Below are 23896 nucleotides of genomic sequence, written 5' to 3' on the forward strand. Positions count from 1 at the left end.
CAGCCACAACGATCCCGAACATTCTTGCCGAGCGATTAACGCTGATTATCGTGGATTTTATTGCGACATCTGTTATCCACCATGCGATACCCGACTACTAAACGAAGGGGTGTGTCTAGCATTTGATCTAATTTCACCCGGAATTCCTATGAAATATGACCTCCTTCCGGCCTCGCGCGTATCATGCTTCGCGTAAAACCACGTTTTTCGTCGTTTATTCCGATAGGACGGTACGTTACAACATAACCTAACCGATATCAATCGGAAAGAGACATTCCATGGCCTACCCATGGCTCGGTGAACGTCCATTTTCTCGACCGTGGAAACCAACCATTTTATTTTACATCTCTCGCGTACTCTTCTGCAGGGGACCACGTCACGTTTGCTTCGCGTATTATTTAACTAAACCCTGAGTATAGTACGTAACAAATTTATTTAATATTAACACTTTTGGTACGGAGAAGCTGGCCGCGGTTATACGTTCGTGGTACGAGGAAATTTCCCACAAGAGTGGTTGCACTGGAAGCCGCGAAATCGCGTTTTGCGGTGTTCGTAGAAATTTCCAGCGTGATTCACATTAAACTTTTCATTTGGATCGCGACAGTCATCGGTGACGTTTCACAAAATGCCGCAAATAGACGACGGTAGCATTTAGAGAACGTTTCATGGCCGCCGCCATTGCGCGGCAGTAGTACCGAAAGTTAACACTAGATTTACGGAACCCCTCAATTTGACGGAAGGGCTGCACCTTGTGTCCTTAGAAATAGGTATACAGATAGTGTCTGTAAACCTAGTGTCAACTAGATCCTGTGTATAGTACATAATAAATTTATTTAAATCTACCGATCTCGAATGTAACCTAAGTATAGCTTTTTAACGATGGGGGGAATGAAATATGGAAAACTGGGCCCCCAAAATTCGTAATGTCCCGGGTCTTTTGATGACTAAGCCCGTCACTGCTTCGGTTAATTTCGGATATAGAGGATTCTCGAGTAATTTAGCGATTTCGCGCTGAAATCGATCCTCGATTCACACGACTGCGCGACGCAACCGTATCGCAGTTTGGCGAGTAAACGAGATAATTGGGGTGGGCGTAACCGTGACGGGTAAACACGAGGGGTGGTCGAAGCATCGAATTGTTTCCTAAAGCGGGATAATTAACGAATATACTTTCCCAGCGCCATGTGTTGGTGGCTCGCGTGGGTCTGTCGAAACGTGAATTTCGTGAGCGGAACAATGGGAAACGGCGCGAGCATTGTTGTTGACATGTTGCGGACGCTTTGACAGATTGGAGATTAAATTAAAAATTAATTTATTCGTTGGAACACGCGATTTATTCTATTCGATAGAATCTCTTCTACCGGTTAGGCGAGTCTTCTCTTCCTCTTGTACATCACGAAGAGGAACCCGATCAGGCCCAGCACAGCGACACTTGCGATCACTCCACCTACTATGGCTCCAACGTTTGAACCCGACTCGGCCACGCAGTTCACTGAAACGATCGAATCTTTAATACCTCACTCCCCACATGCAGAAATTCGACGAATGTTACAGATCTTCGCGAAAGTACTCGAACACTTATGCACTTTTGCTGAATGACGTGCACACGCTGGACCCAGACCTCGAAGATAGTTCTGCACTTCTAAATTGAAATATTCTGCCTAACAACATTCGGTAAAATCTTCCTTTAATCTTGCTTTCCTTTGATTATTCCAAAAATCTGTGTCATTTCGCAATGGGCCACAAAATTTTTGAGGACCGGTATTTCTACGAAAAATTGCGACATCAACGTGGTGATTAATTAAATTCCTCGCGTAAAATTTGGGGACTTTGGTTAAAGAATTAACGCGAATAATATAATCGTTTTCGTATAGATCTACAAAATTTTTTCGAATAATTTTCTATGGAAAATACAAAAATTGGGCCTTACTTAGGCCTATTTTTGAAGCGAAGAATCGCGAGAACGAGTGAATTAACAGAAATAATATAATAGTTTTCCTGACAGTCTACAAAATTTTTCCAAATAATTTTCTATGGAGAATACGAAAATTGGGCCTTACTTAGGCCTACTTTTGAAGCGAAGAATCGCGAGAACGAGGGAATTCACGAAACTAATATAATAGTTTTCCTAACGGTCTACAAAATTTTACCAAATAATTTTCTATGGAGAATACGAAAATTGGGCCTTACTTAGGCCTACTTTTGAAGCGAAGAATCGCGAGAACGAGGGAATTCACGAAACTAATATAATAGTTTCCCTAATAGTCTACACAAATTTTCCAAATAATTTTCTATGGAAAATACGAAAATTGGGCCTTACTTAGGCCTATTTTCGAAGCGAAGAATCACAGAAAGGAGCGAATTAACGCGAATAATATAATCAGGCAAGGGACTCAAGACGATAATACTTGGAATCACACGAGGAAGGGGTATCAATTTCCCTGTCTGCACAAGGAAATCTTGAAAATTCCGTGACCAAGTAAAAAGACCATATTTACCTGTAAACGCAGGTAAATATACCGGTATCTTCGCGCAGCGATATGACACTATACCGGTATTTCTGCATTTCAGATTTTGCAAGGGTTACAAAGATACTACCGATATTTATAACACCGGTATCACCCGTTCTGGTACGAGATCCTGCTTCTCACCGCAGGTGCACTATCCTTTTTAAGATTGAAACAGAGTCCAACGCGTATTTCGTTCCTTTGAAAATTCCGACACAAACGCTCGAATACTTTCCCAAGTCACCGTAATCGACAATTTCCACTGATCCACTGATTTACCCGATCTCGAGGCAACAGTCTTCTCGCTGTTGAACGCCATCAGGGCAACGTTACTGATAGTTATGCCAGCGCTTTTGGCTCTCAGCACAGTCTCAGGCTTGCATTTATAGACATTGTTCAGAGGGGCGGAGAATACAGTGAGATTTTCCGTGACAGCCTTATACCTCTTATCTAAACCGAGAATCGTTAAGAGATTTACTTCGACATCCTCAAACAGCGTAAAGCTTGCCGCAATCGCGGTCTAATTTCTTACCCAAGGCGCCGGGAAAGCTCTGCTCGTCCATGTAAATATCCAAGTCGATGGAATGGATGGAATATTCCGACTCCCTTTTCTCGAAAGTAATGGCCACGATATTTTCCTCGCCCTCGGTCTTCGCGGTAGAACTCGAATTCACGTTCGACCAAATTAATTCCATCGTCGATGTCGGCTCCTTGCACGTGCCGAATGCCTTCGCTGTTTTCGGCACCTTCAAGCTGGTGGTTTTCTAAAACGGACACCGTTAATAGGATAATAATCGCGAATTAGATTAATCGGGCGATTAAAACGAAGAATAGTGGAAGCAAGGTATAACAGATTGGACGCTTACGTTAGATTCTTTCGTCGCGAAAGGTACTTTCACGGAGATCGACATGTTCGCTACGATGCAAGGTAGATGCGTTGTCGCGTTCACCACGACGTAATTAAAATCCACGGGGGAATTAGGTTCAGGTGGGTTCGTCGAAGGTGTCGGTGCTGTAGACTGGGTAGTGGACGGCGTCACCGAGGTGGTTGACGGCGTCGTGGGGCTAGGAGTCACGTCGCCCCCTGGACTGGCGCAGCTCCTCACTGGGAATTGAGAAAAATCTCGTTGCACTTGGAAGAATTTGCGATTCGCGATTAACCTTACCCTCTTTGGAGTTCATATACTCGTCGGTATTGAAGGCGACGAACGAAACATTGGTTAGAATCAAGGTGAAATTTTTCAGCTCGATTTCCTGGGTCTGATTCAAACAACTGTACAGTCCTTTGTCCAGGGGTGCCGCGAATACGTTGAGATTCATATCCGACAGACCGGTTATTAACGCGTTCTTATCTGAAATCGTCAGCATGCGTCAATCGCGAAAATCCTCGACTAGGAAAATCGGACGTATGTACGATACATAGGTGCATAGTGTGCGTGAGAATCATTTGTCATCGTCATTGCTTCTCTAAACGGATGCTCAGCGATCCGAAGATCGGTCAGAATCGGGCTGCAAACGTGACAAATTATTTTCATGCACCCTGTGCGAGATCTTCCAGCCTTGCACAGATTCTTTAACGTACTGGTAGCGTCTGGGAAATGTTTCTCGTCCAAATAAATGCTTCCTTCTATGTTGTAAACGAAGAAATGAGTCTTATTCTGAGCGATATAAAATATAATCTTATCCATCACGATCTTGTTATTCACAGATTCTGGCCAGCTTAGCTCCATTTCTCCTCTCCTGTCGCAAGTACCACGCGTGCTAGCGCTGATTGGCACGCTTAAGGTTCTATTAGCCTGTTATAAAGATACGGCGAGGAAGTTGATACCGTTGTAGACAAAGTTGGATCAAGATATATACCCTAGGAATCTTAGCAATCTTACATTCGTGTCGGCCTTGCGATAAGGTACGCGTATGTCGATCGACATGTTCGCTAGGGTGCAGGGCACCTCTGCTTCCGGGTTTTCCACGACGTACCTGAAGTTATCCTTGGAGAGAGCAGTTCTGCAGTCACCGACTGAAAAATTTCCACGCGTTTAACTCCTCCTTTCGTTTGTTTTATTTCTTTCGCGATCACCATAGCGATCGTTATAGCGATCACAACGTCTTACCCCTTTTCGACGCGAAATCTTTTTGGACATCGAACGCGACTAATATGACGTCGTTTATCGTCATATTAATTCTCTCGTTGAGCTTCAACGTGACATTCTTCGGGCAATTATAAAGTCCATTTTCAGCGGGTGCCAACGGTTCGTCGAATTTTACAAGCTGTGATATTCTCTCGTTTACGTCTGCATCGAAACAATTTTATGACATTGGTGGGCCAATGAGGATTATACTGTCGCTACAACTAGTCGAGGGAGTAAAAGTGACACATTTCAGAGCCTTTATCTTTGCAATTGGGGAGTATGCAGTTTCTTTTGGCGAAATTGGTATTGACTTTCATTCGAACGCGATCGTAATTAAGTATGCGCCTTTATTTTTGTTAATGTTTTTTAATTTGTTAACCCTTTGCGCTTGAGAGGTGACTCTCAATCACCATTTAATCAAATTCTAAAGATCGACGTTAATTAACATATGAAATTTAGAATTACCTAACGATGTGTGGAATATCGAAGAAAAATAATTCTACGTCTTAATTTGCATATGATTTCTCATTTACCATTTTAAAAATATCGTCGACTCTATGACAGCAAGTCTCCGAATTACTATTTTTCTGTAACGAAAAAGTCGTCGAGTGCAAAGGGTTAATAATTTGTTAATGAACCGTAGGCTTACAACGATGGTGTCAGGTACCAGGTAATCAGGTTGCAGGCCAGTAGTGATTTTCAGATCTCGTGGACCTTCCCTATTGGGCCCTATTGGGCCGTGCTTCGGGTTTTAGTTTATAAGGTAATATATCTGTTTTCTGGAAAGGCTCAGTCTTAAACACGACATAGTACGGTGAGCATTATTATAACTCACAAAGCACGCATATTCTTTCATATCTGTATAAGTATACTTGTATCTTTTATTGATAATAAACTTTATATATTTCGTTGCTATCCAACTGTGTTGCTATACGGATTTTAATAAACACTGTAATTTCATTTGAGAAATTACAACAATTTTTCCGGTACTGCTTTAATTAGGGGTAGTTTTGGCAATAGATAGTTCTAGCGATGATATAAAAATCTGTGCACATACTCGCAGCATCCGGGAAATTTTTCTCATCCAGGTAGATGTTAACGTACACTATGTCAAGGTAGGTACTTTCTTTTTCCTTGTAGAAGTAAAACTTTACGGCATTCTTTCCCGGGGCTAGAGCGAACGTCTGTTTGCTTTGCGACGATGCGTTCCATACTAACTCCATGGAAGAGACCGTTGGTTCGCAATTTCCCATGACATTAGCCGTGATTGGCACTGCCATGGACTTAATTGTGTTCTGAAACCAACAATTCGCGATTAAGATTAATTAAACACAAATATTGTCGCGCGACACATTCGCAGCTGGTGATTCTTTCCATTTTGCCAAAAGCGTAAGCAATGCAAGATTTCGTTGGAATTGTCAAGTTATCGGACGATCTGGAATTCGCACGAACAGCTGTAAATGTGTCAAGAGAAGTGTCTCGGTTCCTACTGTCGAATTCTTCGTTTTATACGACACTGAAAACGAAGTGGTCATTCTTGCCAACATGCAGCTGCTGTTAGTGGTGGTACTATTCAGGACATAAGGGAACGTTTTAGCGTCGTTCTTGTTTCCGTCACATTGCTCTCCTGTAAGTTCATAGATTATCGGATATTCGACTCTTCGTTAATTAGGGTACACGTGGCGTGCATGACCGAAAAGAAGCTAGACTACGTTTATTCCTTCGCGTAATCCCAAGCGTCATCGAACTCTGATTACCGTGACGCGTGCTACGGGAAATTTGGTGCAACTCTGCGATTTGAAAACGGACCTTAATCATGATACGTGCTGTAAGAAATTTAGTACAGCTCTGCGATTTGAAAACGGACCTTAATGACACTGACGCGGATTACGAGAAATTTAGTACTCTTCTGCGATTTGAAAACGGACCTTAATGATACTGACACGTGGTACGAGAAATTTCGTACAATTCTGCGATTTGAAAACGGACCTTAATCATACTGACACGAGCTATGAGAGATTTGGTGCAACTTTGCGATTTGAAAACGGTCCTTAATGATACTAACGCGTGTCACGGGAAATTTGGTGCAACTTTGCGATTTTAAAACGGACCTTAATCATGATATGTGCTGTAAGAAATTTAGTACAGTTCTGCGATTTGAAAACGGACCTTAATGACACTGACGCGGATTGCGAGAAATTTAGTACTCTTCTGCGATTTGAAAACGGACCTTAATGATACTGACACGTGGTACGAGAAATTTCGTACAATTCTGCGATTTGAAAACGGACCTTAATCATACTGACACGAGTTACGAGAGATTTAGTGCAACTTTGCGATTTGAAAACGGACCTTAATGATACTAACACGTGGTACGAGAAATTTCGTACAATTCTGCGATTTGAAAACGGACCTTAATCATACTGATACGAGCTATGAAAGATTTGGCGCAACTTTGCGATTTGAAAACGGACCTTTATCATACTGACACGAGCTATGAGAGATTTGGCGCAACTTTGCGATTTGAAAACGGACCTTAAGGATCAGATAGACCATTAATACGCTTTACTTGTTATCAAACAAAGTCGAGTTTAATCATGTAATCAGTCAGCCGAGTGTTCGCCTTATCAGACACAATTGACGCGGTAATGATACTTGGTCCACCGAATTTAATAAAAATCGCAGACCGAAATATTTTCCTAGTCTGGATCTTCGTTAGATCCTACCTTCCAGATCGATGCAATAACGTGGACGAAAAATATTTCGAAGGGGACAAGAGGCATATTGAATACGGTTGTTCCGTGAAATCTGTATAAACACAGTCTGATTTCTTTCTAATCTCGCCACGTGTTGTCGCTAACCGACATGTCGCAATGCAATTACGATTTACCTTTCTTCGTTGAAAGATCGTCGTCGGTGTTGAATGCAATTAAAGAGACATTTTTGAAACTGATCTCTGTGGCTCCGACTTTCACCTTTGTTTCCTTATCGCATTTGTGAATCCCGTTCGTCACGGACGCGGCGAATAAACGAAGATCCATGTCGGACATTGCATTCAACCATCTGTCCTTATCTGGAACACAAGGCAAACGTAAAGCGACGAAGTGTCAGGGCTAGGAGAAACACTGATATCTTCACCTGCAATAGTATTTACGCTCGGAGGAAAATTATCTTTGTCCTGATAAACGGTAAGGTTGATCGAGAAGATGGAAAATTTGCTGTTATCGTTAATGAATATTAACTGAATCGTGTTGTTTTTGTCGGTATCCTTTGTTCCTCCTTTCCAACTCAATTTCAAGTTGGATATTACGGACGCACAATTGCCTTCCACCCTGGCGTCTTTTGCAACTTCCAAAATCTTGTCTTCTGTCTGTGATAAAAGTTTCAACGATTTTAATAACGATTTACATTAATACAGTCGAGTCTCCTATAACACGGTGTAAAAATTGGGACAGTTTTATAACACACGCTCCGTGTAACGCGTTTTTCATAGAAGAACATTCCGACGCCTCAAATGGCTTGAAAAATTTATCCAGAAATTTATACGACCTGTTAAATTAATAAAACAATGTAATTTTGGTGTACTCGATGTATGAACCACGTGACAAGAATGTCTGAATTCTGGTCAGATTGGAACGGTTTTATAAGAGTGTTTGAGGATAAAACATTTGTTTCAGAAATAGATATAAATAAGAAGAAATATGGAATGAGATCGATGGATAAGAAGACTTATGATAGAAAACAATTAATATTATTTCTGGGTTAGAAAAGTATTAATAACATTTCTGAATAATAAATATTGTTTCTAAGTTCCTTATAGCGCGGTTCCTACATAATGGGGTGTGTATGGCTTATTACTATGTTTGTCATAACGTGATTTACATAGAACGCATTTCCCGATTACAATTAATTCTGGTTTTCATATAACATGGTTCAAATTCTTTCAATTTATGTTATTTCTGAGTTTCTTATAGCACGATATAAATTAATCTGATTCGTCTTATTACTATGTTTATCATAACACGGTTCATACAGAACGCATTTCCTGATTTCAATTAATTCTAATTTTCTTACAACACGATTTCCATATAACATGGTTCAAATTCTTTCAATTTATCTTATTTCTGAGTTTCTTATAGCACGGTTCCTATATAACACGATATAAATTAATCTGATTCGTCTTATTACTATGTTTATCATAACACGGTTCATACAGAACGCATTTCCTGATTTCAATTAATTCTGATTTTCCTACAACACGGTTTCCATATAAAGCGGTTCGAATTCTTTCAACTTATGTTATTGCTGAGCTTCTTATAGCACGGTTCCTATATAACACGATATAAATTACTCTGATTCGTTTTATTACTATGTTTATCATAACACGGTTCATACAGAACGCATTTCCTGATTTCAATTAATTCTAATTTTCTTACAACACGATTTCCATATAACATGGTTCAAATTCTTTCAACTTATGTTATTGCTGAGCTTCTTATAGCACGGTTCCTATATAACACGATATAAATTAATCTGATTTGTCTTGTTACTATGTTTATCATAGTGCTGTTCATACAGAATGCATTTCCCAATTTCAATTAATTCTAATTTCCTTACAACACGATTTTCATATAACGCGGTTCGAATTCTTTCAATTTATCTTATTTCTGAGTTTCTTATAACACGGTTCCCATATAACACGATATAAATTACTCTGATTCGTCTTATTACTATGTTTATCACAGTGCTGTTCATACAGAACGCATTTCCCGATTGCAAATAATCGCGTTATAGGGGACTTGACTGCATCGATTCATATTCGACGACAGTACGTAGAGTTAAACTAGATACGAATATTTCGCAGCTAGAACTTACCTTATTTTCCTTTGTATATGGCACCTTTATTCTAATCGTCATATTCGCCAAAATACACGGCCTTTGCTTGCCACGAAGCACGTACGAAAAATCATTCTCCGGCTTCTGCTCTTCAACCCTGACATCTTCAACCTTCTGACCACCGGTGCCCGGAGGTAGCGCTGGAATTGTTGGTAGAAAAGCAAAATGAAACCGTGCACACACTCGTAAATATTCGCACGACGATTACATTTGCCGAGGAAAAAAGAAAATTGCAACGATCCCGCGGAAATTGCACAATATCGCGCTATCGAGTCGCGAACTCACCGAAAACGACCAAGCTAGATAGGAGGAAAACTTGCACGAGTAATCGATTCATGATCCCTCTTTGCGGTCAAAACACCCTTGCACACCACTGCGTCGAATTTATTCGCGATTTTCTCGAATATCCTACGAGTTAATTTGGTTTTACGATAAAAAAGAGATGGAAAATGATGGGGAACGTATATGGTAGTCAATATAAAGGAACCAACTTATCCCTACTTCTAAACACACGCGCTGTTATCTCTTGCTGCTCGATAGAACAAGATAATACCTCCATTCGATACTTCTACCGATAACGTATTTTTGTAATTCGTTGTGGGGAATATTTTTCTTTTTCCTCTCGAATAACGTATATTTCATGCTTCTTTTTAGTTTCCGCGATTCTTCAAGGTGGCTCGCGTTATGTGAATCATTATCGTCCCGTCTCGTTTCTCGACTCGAGTTTGTTATCGTTTCGTGGATATTAACTGCGAATGCTATTTACCGGTTCTTGCAATGCATTATTACAGACAAAGGAATCAATAGGAAGATATAACGCGGTAACATAGCCCGAGGGGACTGAACTGATAACTGAACCAAGAAGCAACGAGTAATCAACGGTGAAATGCGCGATAATACGCGTTATGATACTCGAATCGCTCATTTGCCAAATCGATTAACTGCAAGAAACGAAAAGTGGAAATTCGTTTTAGGTATGAAAAGTTAGCCTCGAAGCAAGTGGATTGATAAGCGATTTTTTAAAAATTCGAGGGATTATGATAATTACTTTAGTTTATAAAATGATTCATCCAATTACTTTGGCGCTGAATCATTGAAAAATTTAAAAATAGGGGTACCTACGTCGATGAGAAATTTTTCAAAAATTTTAGAAACGGAGATAGTTGATTTAGCTCATTAAGAAATTAATTCAATTACTTTGACATTAAATCACTGAAAAGTTCAAGAATAAAGTTACCTACGTCAAAAAACCTCGATAGAGAATTGGCTCAGCTACTTTGTCACAGAATCATAGAAAAATTCAAAAACAGAGTTACCTACGTCAAAAAACCTCGATAGAGAATTGGCTCAGCTACTTTGTCACAGAATCATAGAAAAATTCAAAAACAGAGTTACCTACGTCAAAAAACCTCGATAGAGAATTGGCTCAGCTACTTTGTCACAGAATCATAGAAAAATTCAAAAACAGAGTTACCTACGTCAAAAAACCTCGATAGAGAATTGGCTCAGCTACTTTGTCACAGAATCATAGAAAAATTCAAAAACAGAGTTACCTACGTCAAAAAACCTCGATAGAGAATTGGCTCAGCTACTTTGTCACAGAATCATAGAAAAATTCAAAAACAGAGTTACCTACGTCAAAAAACCTCGATAGAGAATTGGCTCAGCTACTTTGTCACAGAATCATAGAAAAATTCAAAAACAGAGTTACCTACGTCAAAAAACCTCGATAGAGAATTGGCTCAGCTACTTTGTCACAGAATCATAGAAAAATTCAAAAACAGAGTTACCTACGTCAATCAGAAATTTTTAAAAATTCTAGAGGAGGAGATATTTACTTTACCTCGTTAAAAAATTAACTCACAATCAGCTACTTTGGCATTAAATCGTTGAAAAATTCAAAAGCAGAATTACCTACGCCAATCGGAAATTTGTCAAAAATTCCCCAAACCGTGGTAATCGTTTGGCCTCGTGGACGACTCGTGCGATATTCGCGTTACATTCCTGGAATATCGATTGCAACCGATAGCAGCTAACGCCCTCCGTCACGGTATCTCGTTTCTGCCGTGTCACGATAGGGCCTTTATTATCGATTCGTGGGTATAGTGGTTAATCGCGAGCAACGGTGAACGCACAATACCCAGGGTCCGTGTACACCCCTCTGATTTTCGTGGTTCGTGGGTGGTTGCGATCCGCCGAACTCCCCTAACGCGTATTCGACGTGGGCGTAGGAAGCGAAAGAAATTGAAAAAGAGCGTGGCCAGCGTGACAAAAATTGCACAGGATGTGGTTGCACGCGCCCACGACAATCCCCATTAAACCGTGTATTAAACGAACGCAACCCTTCGCTCTCTTTTACCAGTTATTGTTCCACGCAGCTGCCTAATTCACGGTTTCTGCCTGATTTTCTCCTCTTTCTCCATCCCTCTCTGCTCCCTTGACCACCGGTTCCCTCAGCGAGCCGCGCAGCTCTACCGAGTTAATCACGTGGCCACGAGATTCGATTATTTTCAGAAACGAACAACAAAAGACGATCGATTCCGTCCGGTGATACGGAGATGTACGAGACGTGACTGAAAAGCAATTAATAAATGAATTGTGACGCGATCGACAGCTAATCTAAATAAGCAACAGAACAGATTTGGGGTCTGATTGATAAGTACATTCGTTTGCAATATCTCCTTATCGAATTCGCCATTCGATGATTCACTGCTTCCAAAATAAAAACAGTTTTATTATTTCCAGTCGCGAGGGATAAGAGGATATCGAGGGGGTTGAAGATCGTCGATGACTCGTCCAGTGTGTAAAGAATTCTAAGGAACGACGACAATTTGTTATACGAATGTTTCAGAAATTTAAATTTAAAGAGATTTAATCATAATTGATCCCCAGTGAAATGAAAATTTATCTTTTTTAATTTATTTTTCCAGGAATTTCTGATCCAGTTCTGACGTGTGATAGCAGTACAGAAGGGGACGTTAAAGCAAGTACGTTTTGAGGACCATCACACGGGTGAATTTTAAGGGTCCATGATGACCTGTGAAAGGGATTCAATCATAATTGGTCCCCAGTAAAATGAAAATTTATTTTTCCAGGAATTTCTGATCCAGTTCTGACGTGTGATATCAGCACAGAGGAGGACGTTAAAACAAGTACGTTTTGAGGACCATCACACGGGTGAATTCTGAGGATCCATGATGATCTCTGAAAAGGATTTAATCACAATTGGTCCTCAGTGAAATGAAAATTTATTTCCTAAAATTTATTTTTCCAGCAATTTTTGCTCCAGTTCTGACGTGTGATATTAGCACAGAGGAGGACGTTAAAGCAAGTACGTTTTGAAGACCATCACACGGGTGAATTTAAGGATTCATAATGATCTCTGAAAAGGATTTAATCACAATTGGTCCCCAGTGATATGAAAATTTATTTTCTAAAATTTATTTTTCCAGCAATTTTTGCTCCAGTTCTGACGTGTGATATTAGCACAGAGGAGGACGTTAAAGCAAGTACGTTTTGAAGACCATCACACGGGTGAATTTAAGGATTCATAATGATCTCTGAAAAGGATTTAATCACAATTGGTCCCCAGTGATATGAAAATTTATTTTCTAAAATTTATTTTTCCAGCAATTTTTGCTCCAGTTCTGACGTGTGATATTAGCACAGAGGAGGACGTTAAAGCAAGTACGTTTTGAAGACCATCACACGGGTGAATTTAAGGATTCATAATGATCTCTGAAAAGGATTTAATCACAATTGGTCCCCAGTGATATGAAAATTTATTTTCTAAAATTTATTTTTCCAGGAATTTTTGCTCCAGTTCTGACGTGTGATATTAGCATAGAAGGGGGCATTAAAGTAAGTACGTTTTGAAGACCATCACACGGGTGAATTCTAAGGATCCATGATGATCTGTGAATAGGATTTAATCACAATTGGTCTCCAGTGATATGAAAATTTATTTTCTAAAATTTATTTTTCCAGGAATTTTTGCTCCAGTTCTGACGTGTGATATTAGCATAGAAGGGGGCATTAAAGTAAGTACGTTTTGAAGACCATCACACGGGTGAATTCTAAGGATCCATGATGATCTGTGAATAGGATTTAATCACAATTGGTCTCCAGTGATATGAAAATTTATTTTCTAAAATTTATTTTTCCAGGAATTTTTGCTCCAGTTCTGACGTGTGATATTAGCATAGAAGGGGGCATTAAAGTAAGTACGTTTTGATGACCACCACACGGGTGAATTTAAGGATCCATAATGATCAGTGAAAAGGATTTAACCACTTGCGCTGGCAAGAAATTCACAGACTCATGTGCTAGAACGGCTCAGTGTTTCTGTGACAATTTCCTAACAATGTGTATATCACATTTTATGAAAAATGGTTAATCATAATCGGTCCCCAGTAAATTGAAATTAATTTTTACCTTACGAGTTTCTGCTTCAAACTCATTTTTCAAGAATTTCATTTTTAGATAAAGTTTCATATTCCTTTAATATAAGAAAACCTTTTTATAGTCTATTAATAAAATGCATAGTTTTTTGGACATTAATATTATATAAACAAATTACATTAGTATCTTGTGAACCATAATATTTACCTTTTTTTGCTAATACGATTTTAACATATTTTCTTACCCGAATTGATAATCATTTTCTATTTCGAAATTTACAAATTAATGTTCCAGCACTGCTGCGAATTTTACCTTTTGTTCGTGTCATCAACGTTCATATTTCTTGTGGAAATGTGGGACAAGTATATGGACCATAATATATTTTTCCTTTATCATTATCGCTATGAAAAAATGTTATTGTTCCAGTTTCTAAATTTTTATTATCAACAATATATCTTCCTTCTATATATCATGAACTAGACGATACTTCTCATGCATTTTCTGGTATCTCCTCTTCATTTTCATGAAATAAATCATTTACGTCATTTACATAATTTTTAACAGTCCCAGTTTCTGTTGCTATAATAGAAATATATAATTCTTTAATTTAATTTCTGATCCAGTTAGAGGAACGCTATACCAGTACGAAAATCTTCGCCTCGAAGAGAGCTATCGAGCTCAAAATTTTACGCGAATCTTTTGGAACGAATCTCCAGCTATCGAAAATATAAAGTCGCAAAATTGCAGTGGTTCCCACGCGTAATTTCCTTATACCCCGTTTTCATCGAAACGATCCAGATGCCAGTCTCTCTGTTTGTTAAACGACCTCGTTTTGATCCCTTCGGTAAAGCAACTTTAGAGTTCCTTTTCCAAGGATGTTTGCCCGTCAATAAGAGACACGTCCCAGGTCATTCGTTAATAATAGGAACCGACGAAGAGAACGATCTCGTTACCGATCCCTGGCAACCACTCGCATTGTGCCTCTGACCGTAATTTCCGAAATTCGGCGAGAAACCACCTCCTTAGGGGGGATCTGGTACCCCGGCTAACTTTCGGGTACGGTCATTTCCAAGTGTCATTCACAGTTCGAACGCAGGCCACGTGTTTTCCGCAAGCTGCAACGATACCACGTCCACGGGTCACTAATTGCCCCCGGTGCTTCGAGATCAGGGTTGAGGTACGCAAACACGTGTCAACGTTCAACGGTGGTTTCTCTTTCCGTTCGATGCGTTTGGTGTACCGGCATGCAACGTTCCTTTCATACACGGAAAGAGGGGAGGGTTGCTGAAAGAAAGGGAGTAAACACGCGACGCAAAGTATATCTAGCGATGTCGGTGTATCAGCGCGATAGGGACGTTTATCCGTTGATCTCTTACAGTTGTATCCTGCGAATTTCATCCACGAGATTGCCCCAAATCGATCTCTCCGATCGATATTGCTCGATCGGCCATCTGTCCAAGACGCTTTCCTTTTACAACCCTTTCTTGGACCACCGCGGAGCTTTCACAGACCAGCGGTTACCCACAATGCCGGAGGTGCTGGAACAAAAGGGACGAAGGTATACGTCAGTGATTCGATATCCGATGGAAATTTTAGGTAGAGACGTGAATTATTGCCTGTATTGCAACAAATTTTGCTTTTAGGATTAACCCTTTGCACTCGAGAGGCGCTCTTCAGTCGCCATTTGATCAAATTTCGAAGCTCGATACTCGTAAATATGTCAAATTTCAGATAATGTAACGGTGTGCGAAGTATCGAAATGAAATAATTCTACATGTTAATTATCATACGATTTCTTATTCCTGCTCAGAAAAATATCATCAACTTTGTAACAGAAAATCTTTCAACTCCTGTCCTTCTTTGTCCAAGGAATCGTCGAGTGCAAAGGGTTAACAACCCCTTGGACTGCAACATCGCACGTTCCTGCCGAATATGATAATTATGTGTCACACTTGTCGTATGACTCAGGATTGTATTTAACGTGTTTTAATAGGCACAAAATTGGAAGCAATTGTAACACTTTTGAAGAATTTTATCGTGAATGGAATAGAAATGTAATGAGTAATTTATAGTGCAAGGGGTTAATCTTTGACTAGTTTAATTTTCGAAGAAATTGGTAGAAGGTCCCAAAGACGTCATTGGTTCGGGGATTTAACAACCCCTTGGATTACAACTGGTCTAACTGGTCCTAAGTTCCTGTCGAATACAAGAATTATACGTCACAAATATCCTATAATGAAGATCGTATTTTAACTTGCACAAAATTTTGATAGAATTGTAACACGTTTGTTGAATTTTATCGTGAATGGAATAGAAGTGTAGTAGGTAAATTATAGTGCAAGGGGTTAATCTTTGACTAGTTTAGTTTTTGAAGAAATTGGAAAAAGGTTTCAAAAATGTCATTAGTTAGAGGATTTAACAACCCCTTGGATTACAACTAGTCTAACTTGTAAGTTCCTGTAGAATATGTGAATTAGACGTCACAATTATCCAGTAATCAAGATTGTATTTTAACTTGCACAAAATTTTGATAGAATTGTAACACTTTCGTATAATTTTATCGTGAATGGAATAATAGTCTAGTGGGTGAATTACCCCTTTGCACTACGATGACAAGTCTAACTCGTCAGGAATTCATCCTGTCAAATCTCGCTAATACAAACTATACTAATCACACGACCTAATACTATATACTAAATAAAACTATACCAATCATAGTTATATTTCACACGTTCTAACATGGACAAAATTTCTAAAATTTCTAAAATTGTCATCCAATTTCATCGTACATATTGTTAACTAAAATTAAGTGGCACTTTAATGTATACTTTCCCCTAATTAAATCCAAGTAATTAAGAACTCGATACGTATCTCGAAGGCAAAGCAAGGGTCAAAGAGGTCTAATAGCTCGTGTCCCTGTCTCATGGGGTGGAAACGAATAATGGACCATCCCATGAGGTCTGACCACAGACACGTTTGCACCTCTGAACTGTCACTATCCACAGTCCAGCCTCGACTTGGCCTCGGTCGCAACATTATTCACAATGAGCCAACATCCCAACGAATTCGTAGGGTGTCTCAGGTAGACAGTGACTTTCCAGAAGTTTTGAAATTCATTCTTAAAACGACTTAGGAAATCTTGAACTTATCGAGCGCATAGAATGCGTCAAGTTGTTTCCTCGTAAATAGGTTCTTCCCTGGGATCGCGAACTGATAATCGCGAGTATGTTTTATTTAGTTTTATTACAGGTGGATAAGAGAAGCTAGATAAAAGACTTCTCTTTGTTAGGTTAGGTTGCATACCTAGATATAGAAAGCTTATTCGCCTTGCAGTTGCTCGGAGCAATGGCGGATTCGTTCGAAGATGGAGGGAAGAGAGGCATGGAGGGCACGAAGAAAATAGGAAAGAAATATGAGAGAGGTAGAAAAGAAAATGAATTACGAAATACATATAAGTAGGATGGCGAAACTGGTCTTGAGACACCGAAAATTCACGAAAGAACAAGAACACGATAACGCAAACTCAAAACTCGTAAACTGATTTAACTTAGGGAAAGAACACCAAGATAACGAAAACACACAAAGACGCACTCTTTTAAAACTCTCTTTCCAACACCAAGCGACTCACGCTTGTGCTGGTCACAACCGATTTCTAAGGACTCTGTTTTGCTTGTCAAGGACCACGCTTTTATGCTTTCCTTAACCTACGCTTCACCTCCCCGTAGAGGAGTCACGCAACTTAATTTTGTTATATAGAATAACTTTTCGATTTGCTTCTAGAAGATATCGATCGGTTTACAATTTGTTTTTGTTGGCAATAGCCGATTCGCGATTTCTTTTGGTATCCTACATATATGAAAAGGGAAGAAGAATCGAATGAATAGACGCGAAATTAAAAATGGCGCATCGAGGGTAGGGAGGAAATACGAGGATAAAAGGAGTCGAATAAAATTTAGCGAATAAGTACTTGTTAAATTAACGGTTAAATTAATTATCGAATAATTGTTATTGCGTTAGATATAATTTTTAATTACGCGTGGCTCGAGCAGGCAAGAATCGTCAGATAACCGACGATGCCGTTTATCTACACTAATCTCAGCTCGAAACCCCCTCTCACGTACTTAAACTTTGATCTTTCCGATTCGAGGAAATTGGTAAATATGCACATAGCTGTATGCACACTCGATTTGTTATTTGAATAAAAAATATGAAATTTAATTCCCTTAATGGTGAAGGTATATAATTATACATGTGACTACTCGACTAATAATTTTTAAGATATTTGCAATTGAGAATTTGTCATTGGTTTAATTCAATTCTGTTCAGAGTGAGATTTTACCTGTGCAAAGCGGAAGAACGGTAGGGACGTAACGGAAACTCGAGGAACGGGTGCAGGGGTCCCTGGTTCAGGAGGAAGAGGATCGTGGAAGGTATCGCTTAATCGCGACGATTGCTCCGAGTCGCGATACGTTTAACTCGCGCCGGGCACACTCGCGCGTGCATATACGTGCACGCGTGCTGACCGCGCACGGCGATGCGAGAGGAAGTTAAATTAACGCGCAGAGGTCCGCACGGAGAGGAGTTTGTTGCAGGAGGGAAGCAGCCCGCGTATCTCGGATATGCAAATTCGTAATAACGCTTTACGCCGCGTATTACCGCGCGCGGATCCCCGACGCGGGTTGCCGGCGCGGCGGGCTCGTTGAAATTTAGCGGAACGAAAGCCGCATCAGATAACGCTATTACATTATACCCGCCATTTTTCTTCCCCGCTGCACAATGAATTCGTATCGGTCCGCGTTCGTCCTTTGTGCGCCCCGAACCATCAAGTAAATTTTTTGGAACACGATTCCTTGCAAATTGAATTCCATTTAGGGGGTGTTCTACTTGGGGTGGAAGCTAATAAAACGAAAAAGAGCGTGTACTGGGTGACTCGAGAAGAAGGATGAGACGATCTTCTGGAAACATGGAAATTCGATGACACTTGTGTAAAAATCGTCGTAAATATTTTGGAACACGATTCCTTGCAAATTGAATTCCATTTAGGGGGTGTTCTACTTGGGGTGGAAGCTAATAAAACGAAAAAGAGCGTGTACCGGGTGACTCGAGAAGAAGGATGAGGCGATCTTCTGGAAACATGGAAGTTAGATGACGCATGTGTAAAAATTGTCAGAAATTTCTTGGAACACGATTTCTTACAAAATGGTTCTCGTTTAAGAGAAGTTCTACTTGGGGTGGAAGCTAATAATACGAAGAAGAGCGTGTACTGGGTGACTCGAGAAGAAGGATGAGGCGATCTTCTGAAAACATGGAAATTCGATGACACTTGTGTAAAAATCGTCGTAAATTTTTTGGAACACGATTCCTTGCAAATTGAATTCCATTTAGGGGGTGTTCTACTTGGGGTGGAAGCTAATAAAACGAAAAAGAGCGTGTACCGGGTGACTCGAGAAGAAGGATGAGGCGATCTTCTGGAAACATGGAAGTTAGATGACGCATGTGTAAAAATTGTCAGAAATTTCTTGGAACACGATTTCTTACAAAATGGTTCTCGTTTAAGAGAAGTTCTACTTGGGGTGGAAGCTAATAATACGAAGAAGAGCGTGTACTGGGTGACCCCAGAAGAAGGATGAGGCGATCTTCTGGAAATATGGAAATTCGATGACACTTGTGTAAAAATCGTCAGAAATTTTTTGGAACACGATTCCTTGCAAATTGAATTCCATTTAGAGGGTGTTCTACTTGGGGTGGAAGCTAATAATACGAAGAAGAGCGTGTACTGGGTGACCCCAGAAGAAGGATGAGGCGATCTTCTGGAAATATGGAAATTCGATGACACTTGTGTAAAAATCGTCAGAAATTTTTTGGAACACGATTCCTTGCAAAATGGTTCTCGTTTAAGAGAAGTTCTACTTGGGGTGGAAGCTAATAAAAGGAAGAGAACGTGTACTGGGTGAGTCGAGAAGAAAGATGAACGATCTTCTGGAAATACAGTAGTTCGATGACACATGTGCAAAAATTGCTAGATTTTGCTTGTAACACGATTTCTTGCAAAATGGTTCTCATTTAGGGAGAATTCTACTTGGGGTGAAAGTTAATAAAACGAAAAAGAGCGTGTACTGTGTGACTCGAGAAGAAAGACGTGCTATTGTCTAAACACATGCGTCTATGAATTAATTTATTAATCGTTACTCATACATGGAAAACACTCGAACTTCTAAGGGTGCCATGAGGAAAGTGTGGATAAAATTTAAGCGAACAAAAATAATTTTAGAGCGAAAGAGACATCTCACACCTATCTATACAGTAATTTATTAATAGTAACCCACACATGGAGAACGTTCGAACTTCCAAGGATACCATAAGGGAAAGTTCGATTAAATTTGAGGACATAAAAATAATTTTAGAGAGAAAGAGCCATCTCACACGCATCTATATATCAATTTATTAACTCTTTGCACTCGACGATTTTTTGGCTAGGGAAGAGTAGAAATTCAAAGATTCTCTACTAAAAAACTGTCGATACTTTTTTGAGCAGTAAATAAAGGATTGTCTAATAATAGAATTGTAGAATTATTTGATTTCGATACCTCGCACACCGTTACATTACATTAAATTTAATATATTAATTAATATCGATCTTCCAAATTTTATAAAATGGTGACTGAAGCACCCCTCTCGAGTGCAAAGGGTTAATAGTTACTCCAACATGGAAGACGCACGAACTTCTAAGGGTGCCATAAGGAAGGTGTCGATTAAATATAAGAAAATAAAAATAATTTAGAAGAGAAAGAGCTATCTCACACGTGTCTATGTATTAATTAGACTCGAAACTCAGCGCGTCATGAGAACGAAGCTTTTACATTTTCACCCCTGGCAATTACTCGAATATTAAGCAAATTTCCCCGGGCTCCGTCCGGAACGCGGCAAATTAGCATAAGAGTGTAAAAAATGCGGGAGTGAGAAGAAATCGAGCGAAACTGCAGACTGGTTCACACGCGACAGCTGCGTGCCCGCGAATTCGCGCGCGAATTTTATGTCCCGTGAAGAAACCACCCTTGCAGAACTTCACCCTCGCGAGCTCGTGTGAAAGCTACTCAGGATTACGTGTTCGTCTTACGCACCGAGCATGTTAGACCGATTGCTCTACAATTCCTCGCACCTGTGCAACGATTTCGCGCGTAAATTTTCAAGCATGTCCGGTAGGAAATGACAGAGGGAATCCCTTGAAGACGTTTCCGTTGGCACTCGCTTCCGGATTATGGCACCATCGATGGGCACGTGTCTTTCCTGTCAGCGAAAAGGTTTCGGATGTCCACGCTTTTTCCATGTTTTTTAGTTTTTTATTCTTTACTAGGGATACGTAGAGTGAATGTAGGCAACGAGAATTAAAATTGGTCGATGAAAACGAATAAAATACAGCAAGCATCGTTTTGAAATTATTGGACGCTATGAGAATTCGTATGAAGGAATTTTTAAATAAATTAAAAAGGAAAAGAAATGTTATTTATTTATGTAAATAGTGAAACGTGGACTCGAATATAGTGTATATAAATAATAATTACGTGTGGGACATGAGTGTTAAGCAATAAGGAAATTATTATTAACATAAATAAAACAATGATAATGATAATAGAATAATAAGTTTGAAACGTGACTCGGTTAAAGATTCAGGTCATAAATTTTCTCAGGTGTTAAATCATCAAATTAATTATTCGAAATAAATGTAACGCCATTCCACGTTAGCTTCTATAATAAATCGTGTCGTGTGTACGAAACTACGTTGCATTAAACTATTCATATGCAAAACGTGTTCGAATAATAGGGAATTTGGATAATGGGGGTCAGATAATTGAATAATCGAGGTCCTGCCATAGGTATATATAATTACGTTTCTTTCCGAATAAGAGTTGAAATTAATACTGTCAAAAATAGGGGTACGTTTTCAATAACCATAAAGACAAAAATTCCCAATTTTATATGCCTCATTTCAAACATAATTTAATTCCCTTAAAAATTCATAACCCAAACATTTATTATTCCTACCAAAATTTAATAAAATTATTACGCATAAAATGTATAATAACCATAAAATAAAATATTATCTAAATATCAACAAATTTTTAAACCTATGTTAATTTTGAAAATTTAAATTACAACATTGTAACGATATAAAATTAATACTATCTATTTCCAAATGATTATTGCTATAATAGTTGGTCGTTAATATCCTCCATTTATAAACCGCCATTTTTCCTCGTATCGACAAATCGTCGTATCGATTTTCACGATCGAGGTTAATTCATTCCGCGAAGCGAATGGAAAATAGCTGGATAAAATGCGTGACAAGCGGAGCGTCGCGAAACACGCTGAACTGGCTAAAAACACGTCCATCCCCCGACAGGGTCTTCTTTGTGTAATCGTGACCCATTATTTCCATGCTGGGGGCACGTGAACCATATGGTTCACGTGACCATCGATGCACGCGTTCTCGATGCCCGATCGAGCTATCGAATTCACGAAATTTAAACTTTGCACGCGCGATCAGTTCCCCGTCTGCGCTTCGTTGGCTTCATGGGAAATAACGTTGCCCGTCCCGTGTCCCTGGCTCGTATTTTTATTCCCTTTTTCCCTTCCTGCAACCCTCCACTAGCCCCTGGAAATATTCCTCTTCTCAACGAAACGAAAACTCGGACCGACCGCAGCGCCATCTCGTATTCGTATCCGACCGAACGTACGAGCAAATATTCAAATGTCCCGAGATTGTTTTACGCAGTTTAACGTACACCGCATTCTAGCCGTCAACGCACCGCAATTAGCAATGGGTTCACCAGGCCGTAACACTAAATATGCATCAGACTGCACCGAGCCGAGACTCGTTTTTGCTGATCCTGTATCCTGTGTGACGTAGATGTCACCGCATTCGGCGTTACTCTCGACGTTTTTTCTGCGCTCACGTCGACGAAAGATTTCGCAGTGTGTTTCGGCCACGCTCGACCGTTACGGGAACGCCACTCGTGCGAGAGAGCATTGTTCATTGTGCAACCGTATGCACCTGCGCTTTACGATTGCTAAAAGCGGAACTCCCCCGTGTGCATGCTTCACCTGTGCTTTCCTGCACTTTCACGTGTGCACCGTGCCCGATAAAAAGTGTCGATACATTCTTGAAATGACATTCTTTAGAAAGCAAATCGGTTGAATCGTGAATTGAGAAACGCACTTCTTTCCGACTTCTCGTGTATTACTTTGCATTTCGAGTTGGTTACCTTGATTTGTTCACTGTTATTTTCTTCTTACGCTGTGCAATGAACAAAGTGATAAATTATTTATAGGAACGTGTAAACGTAGCTTCTTAATCGATTTATAAAACTTATTGAAGGATTCGTTTTGGAAAAATGTAAATTACTGACGACCGATAAAGTAGAGATATTCAACTGGAGGTAAAGCAGTGCTTCAGTCGATAAAATAAATTTCTGTTTGATACGTAATTAAAATTTGTGTTTCTTCGACCTGTTACCTTCGGAGCTATAAAAGTTTGCGTGGCTAGATGGCGTTCGATACGGTTTTACGACATACGACGTAGCTATTAAGTGCGTCGCCATTAAACGATATTTTCAGTGACACCTCGTTGTGTCGGTGACTCTTTCCATAGTATTCGTGCAAATAATTATATCGTTCAAATATAACTGTTAAACGATATTTATCTTTCTAAACTTGAAAAAGGAACACGTATAATTAGTGGAATGTGTCATGAAAAACACATTCGATACGACTGTATTTTATTTTTGTCTGGAAAATTGCACAGAGCGCGTTCGCTATAGTCCCCTTCAAGGACCTCAGTTTGGTTAGCGATACATTCGTGGTGATTTAGTGTAGTATCGATTACTTTATAAAAAGATTCAAGGCACACCATGAAGAAAGAGTCGCACGAAACAGATAATGTTCGCGTATTGCATCGGGGAAAGT

At 39.7% G+C, this 23896-nt stretch overlaps 1 protein-coding gene across 1 annotated transcript; it reads right to left on the reverse strand.

Moving 5' to 3' along the window:
- Positions 1 to 717: 717 nt before the first annotated feature.
- On the reverse strand, positions 718 to 9995 carry LOC108555372 (uncharacterized). The gene is made up of 14 exons (XM_017911002.1): positions 9818 to 9995; positions 9512 to 9672; positions 7775 to 8006; positions 7527 to 7709; positions 6127 to 6263; positions 5694 to 5931; positions 4619 to 4798; positions 4391 to 4524; positions 4090 to 4303; positions 3674 to 3859; positions 3374 to 3612; positions 3040 to 3271; positions 2787 to 2957; positions 718 to 1492 (listed from the first exon to the last, which is right to left on the reverse strand). The coding sequence occupies exons 1-14, from the start codon at positions 9867 to 9869 to the stop codon at positions 1365 to 1367; spliced, it is 2487 nt and encodes an 828-aa protein (XP_017766491.1). The 5' UTR covers positions 9870 to 9995; the 3' UTR covers positions 718 to 1364.
- Between the last annotated feature and the right edge of the window lie 13901 nt (positions 9996 to 23896).

Source organism: Eufriesea mexicana, unplaced genomic scaffold, assembly GCF_001483705.2.
Source record: "Eufriesea mexicana isolate 0111107269 unplaced genomic scaffold, ASM148370v2 scaffold107, whole genome shotgun sequence".
In the NCBI taxonomy this organism is placed as follows: Eukaryota; Metazoa; Arthropoda; class Insecta; order Hymenoptera; family Apidae; genus Eufriesea; species Eufriesea mexicana.

What these genes read in the sequence shown, in the direction of transcription:
- LOC108555372 (XM_017911002.1), bottom strand. Translation starts at nt 9,869, where the DNA reads ATGAATCGATTACTCGTGCAAGTTTTCCTCCTATCTAGCTTGGTCGTT. An exon ending in ATCGCAAGGCCGACACGAAT is followed by an intron (nt 4,304 to 4,390) that starts GTAAGATTGCTA and finishes TCTTTATAACAG; the next exon opens with GCTAATAGAACCTTAAGCGT. An exon ending in TCGCGACGAAAGAATCTAAC is followed by an intron (nt 3,272 to 3,373) that starts GTAAGCGTCCAA and finishes TGTCCGTTTTAG; the next exon opens with AAAACCACCAGCTTGAAGGT.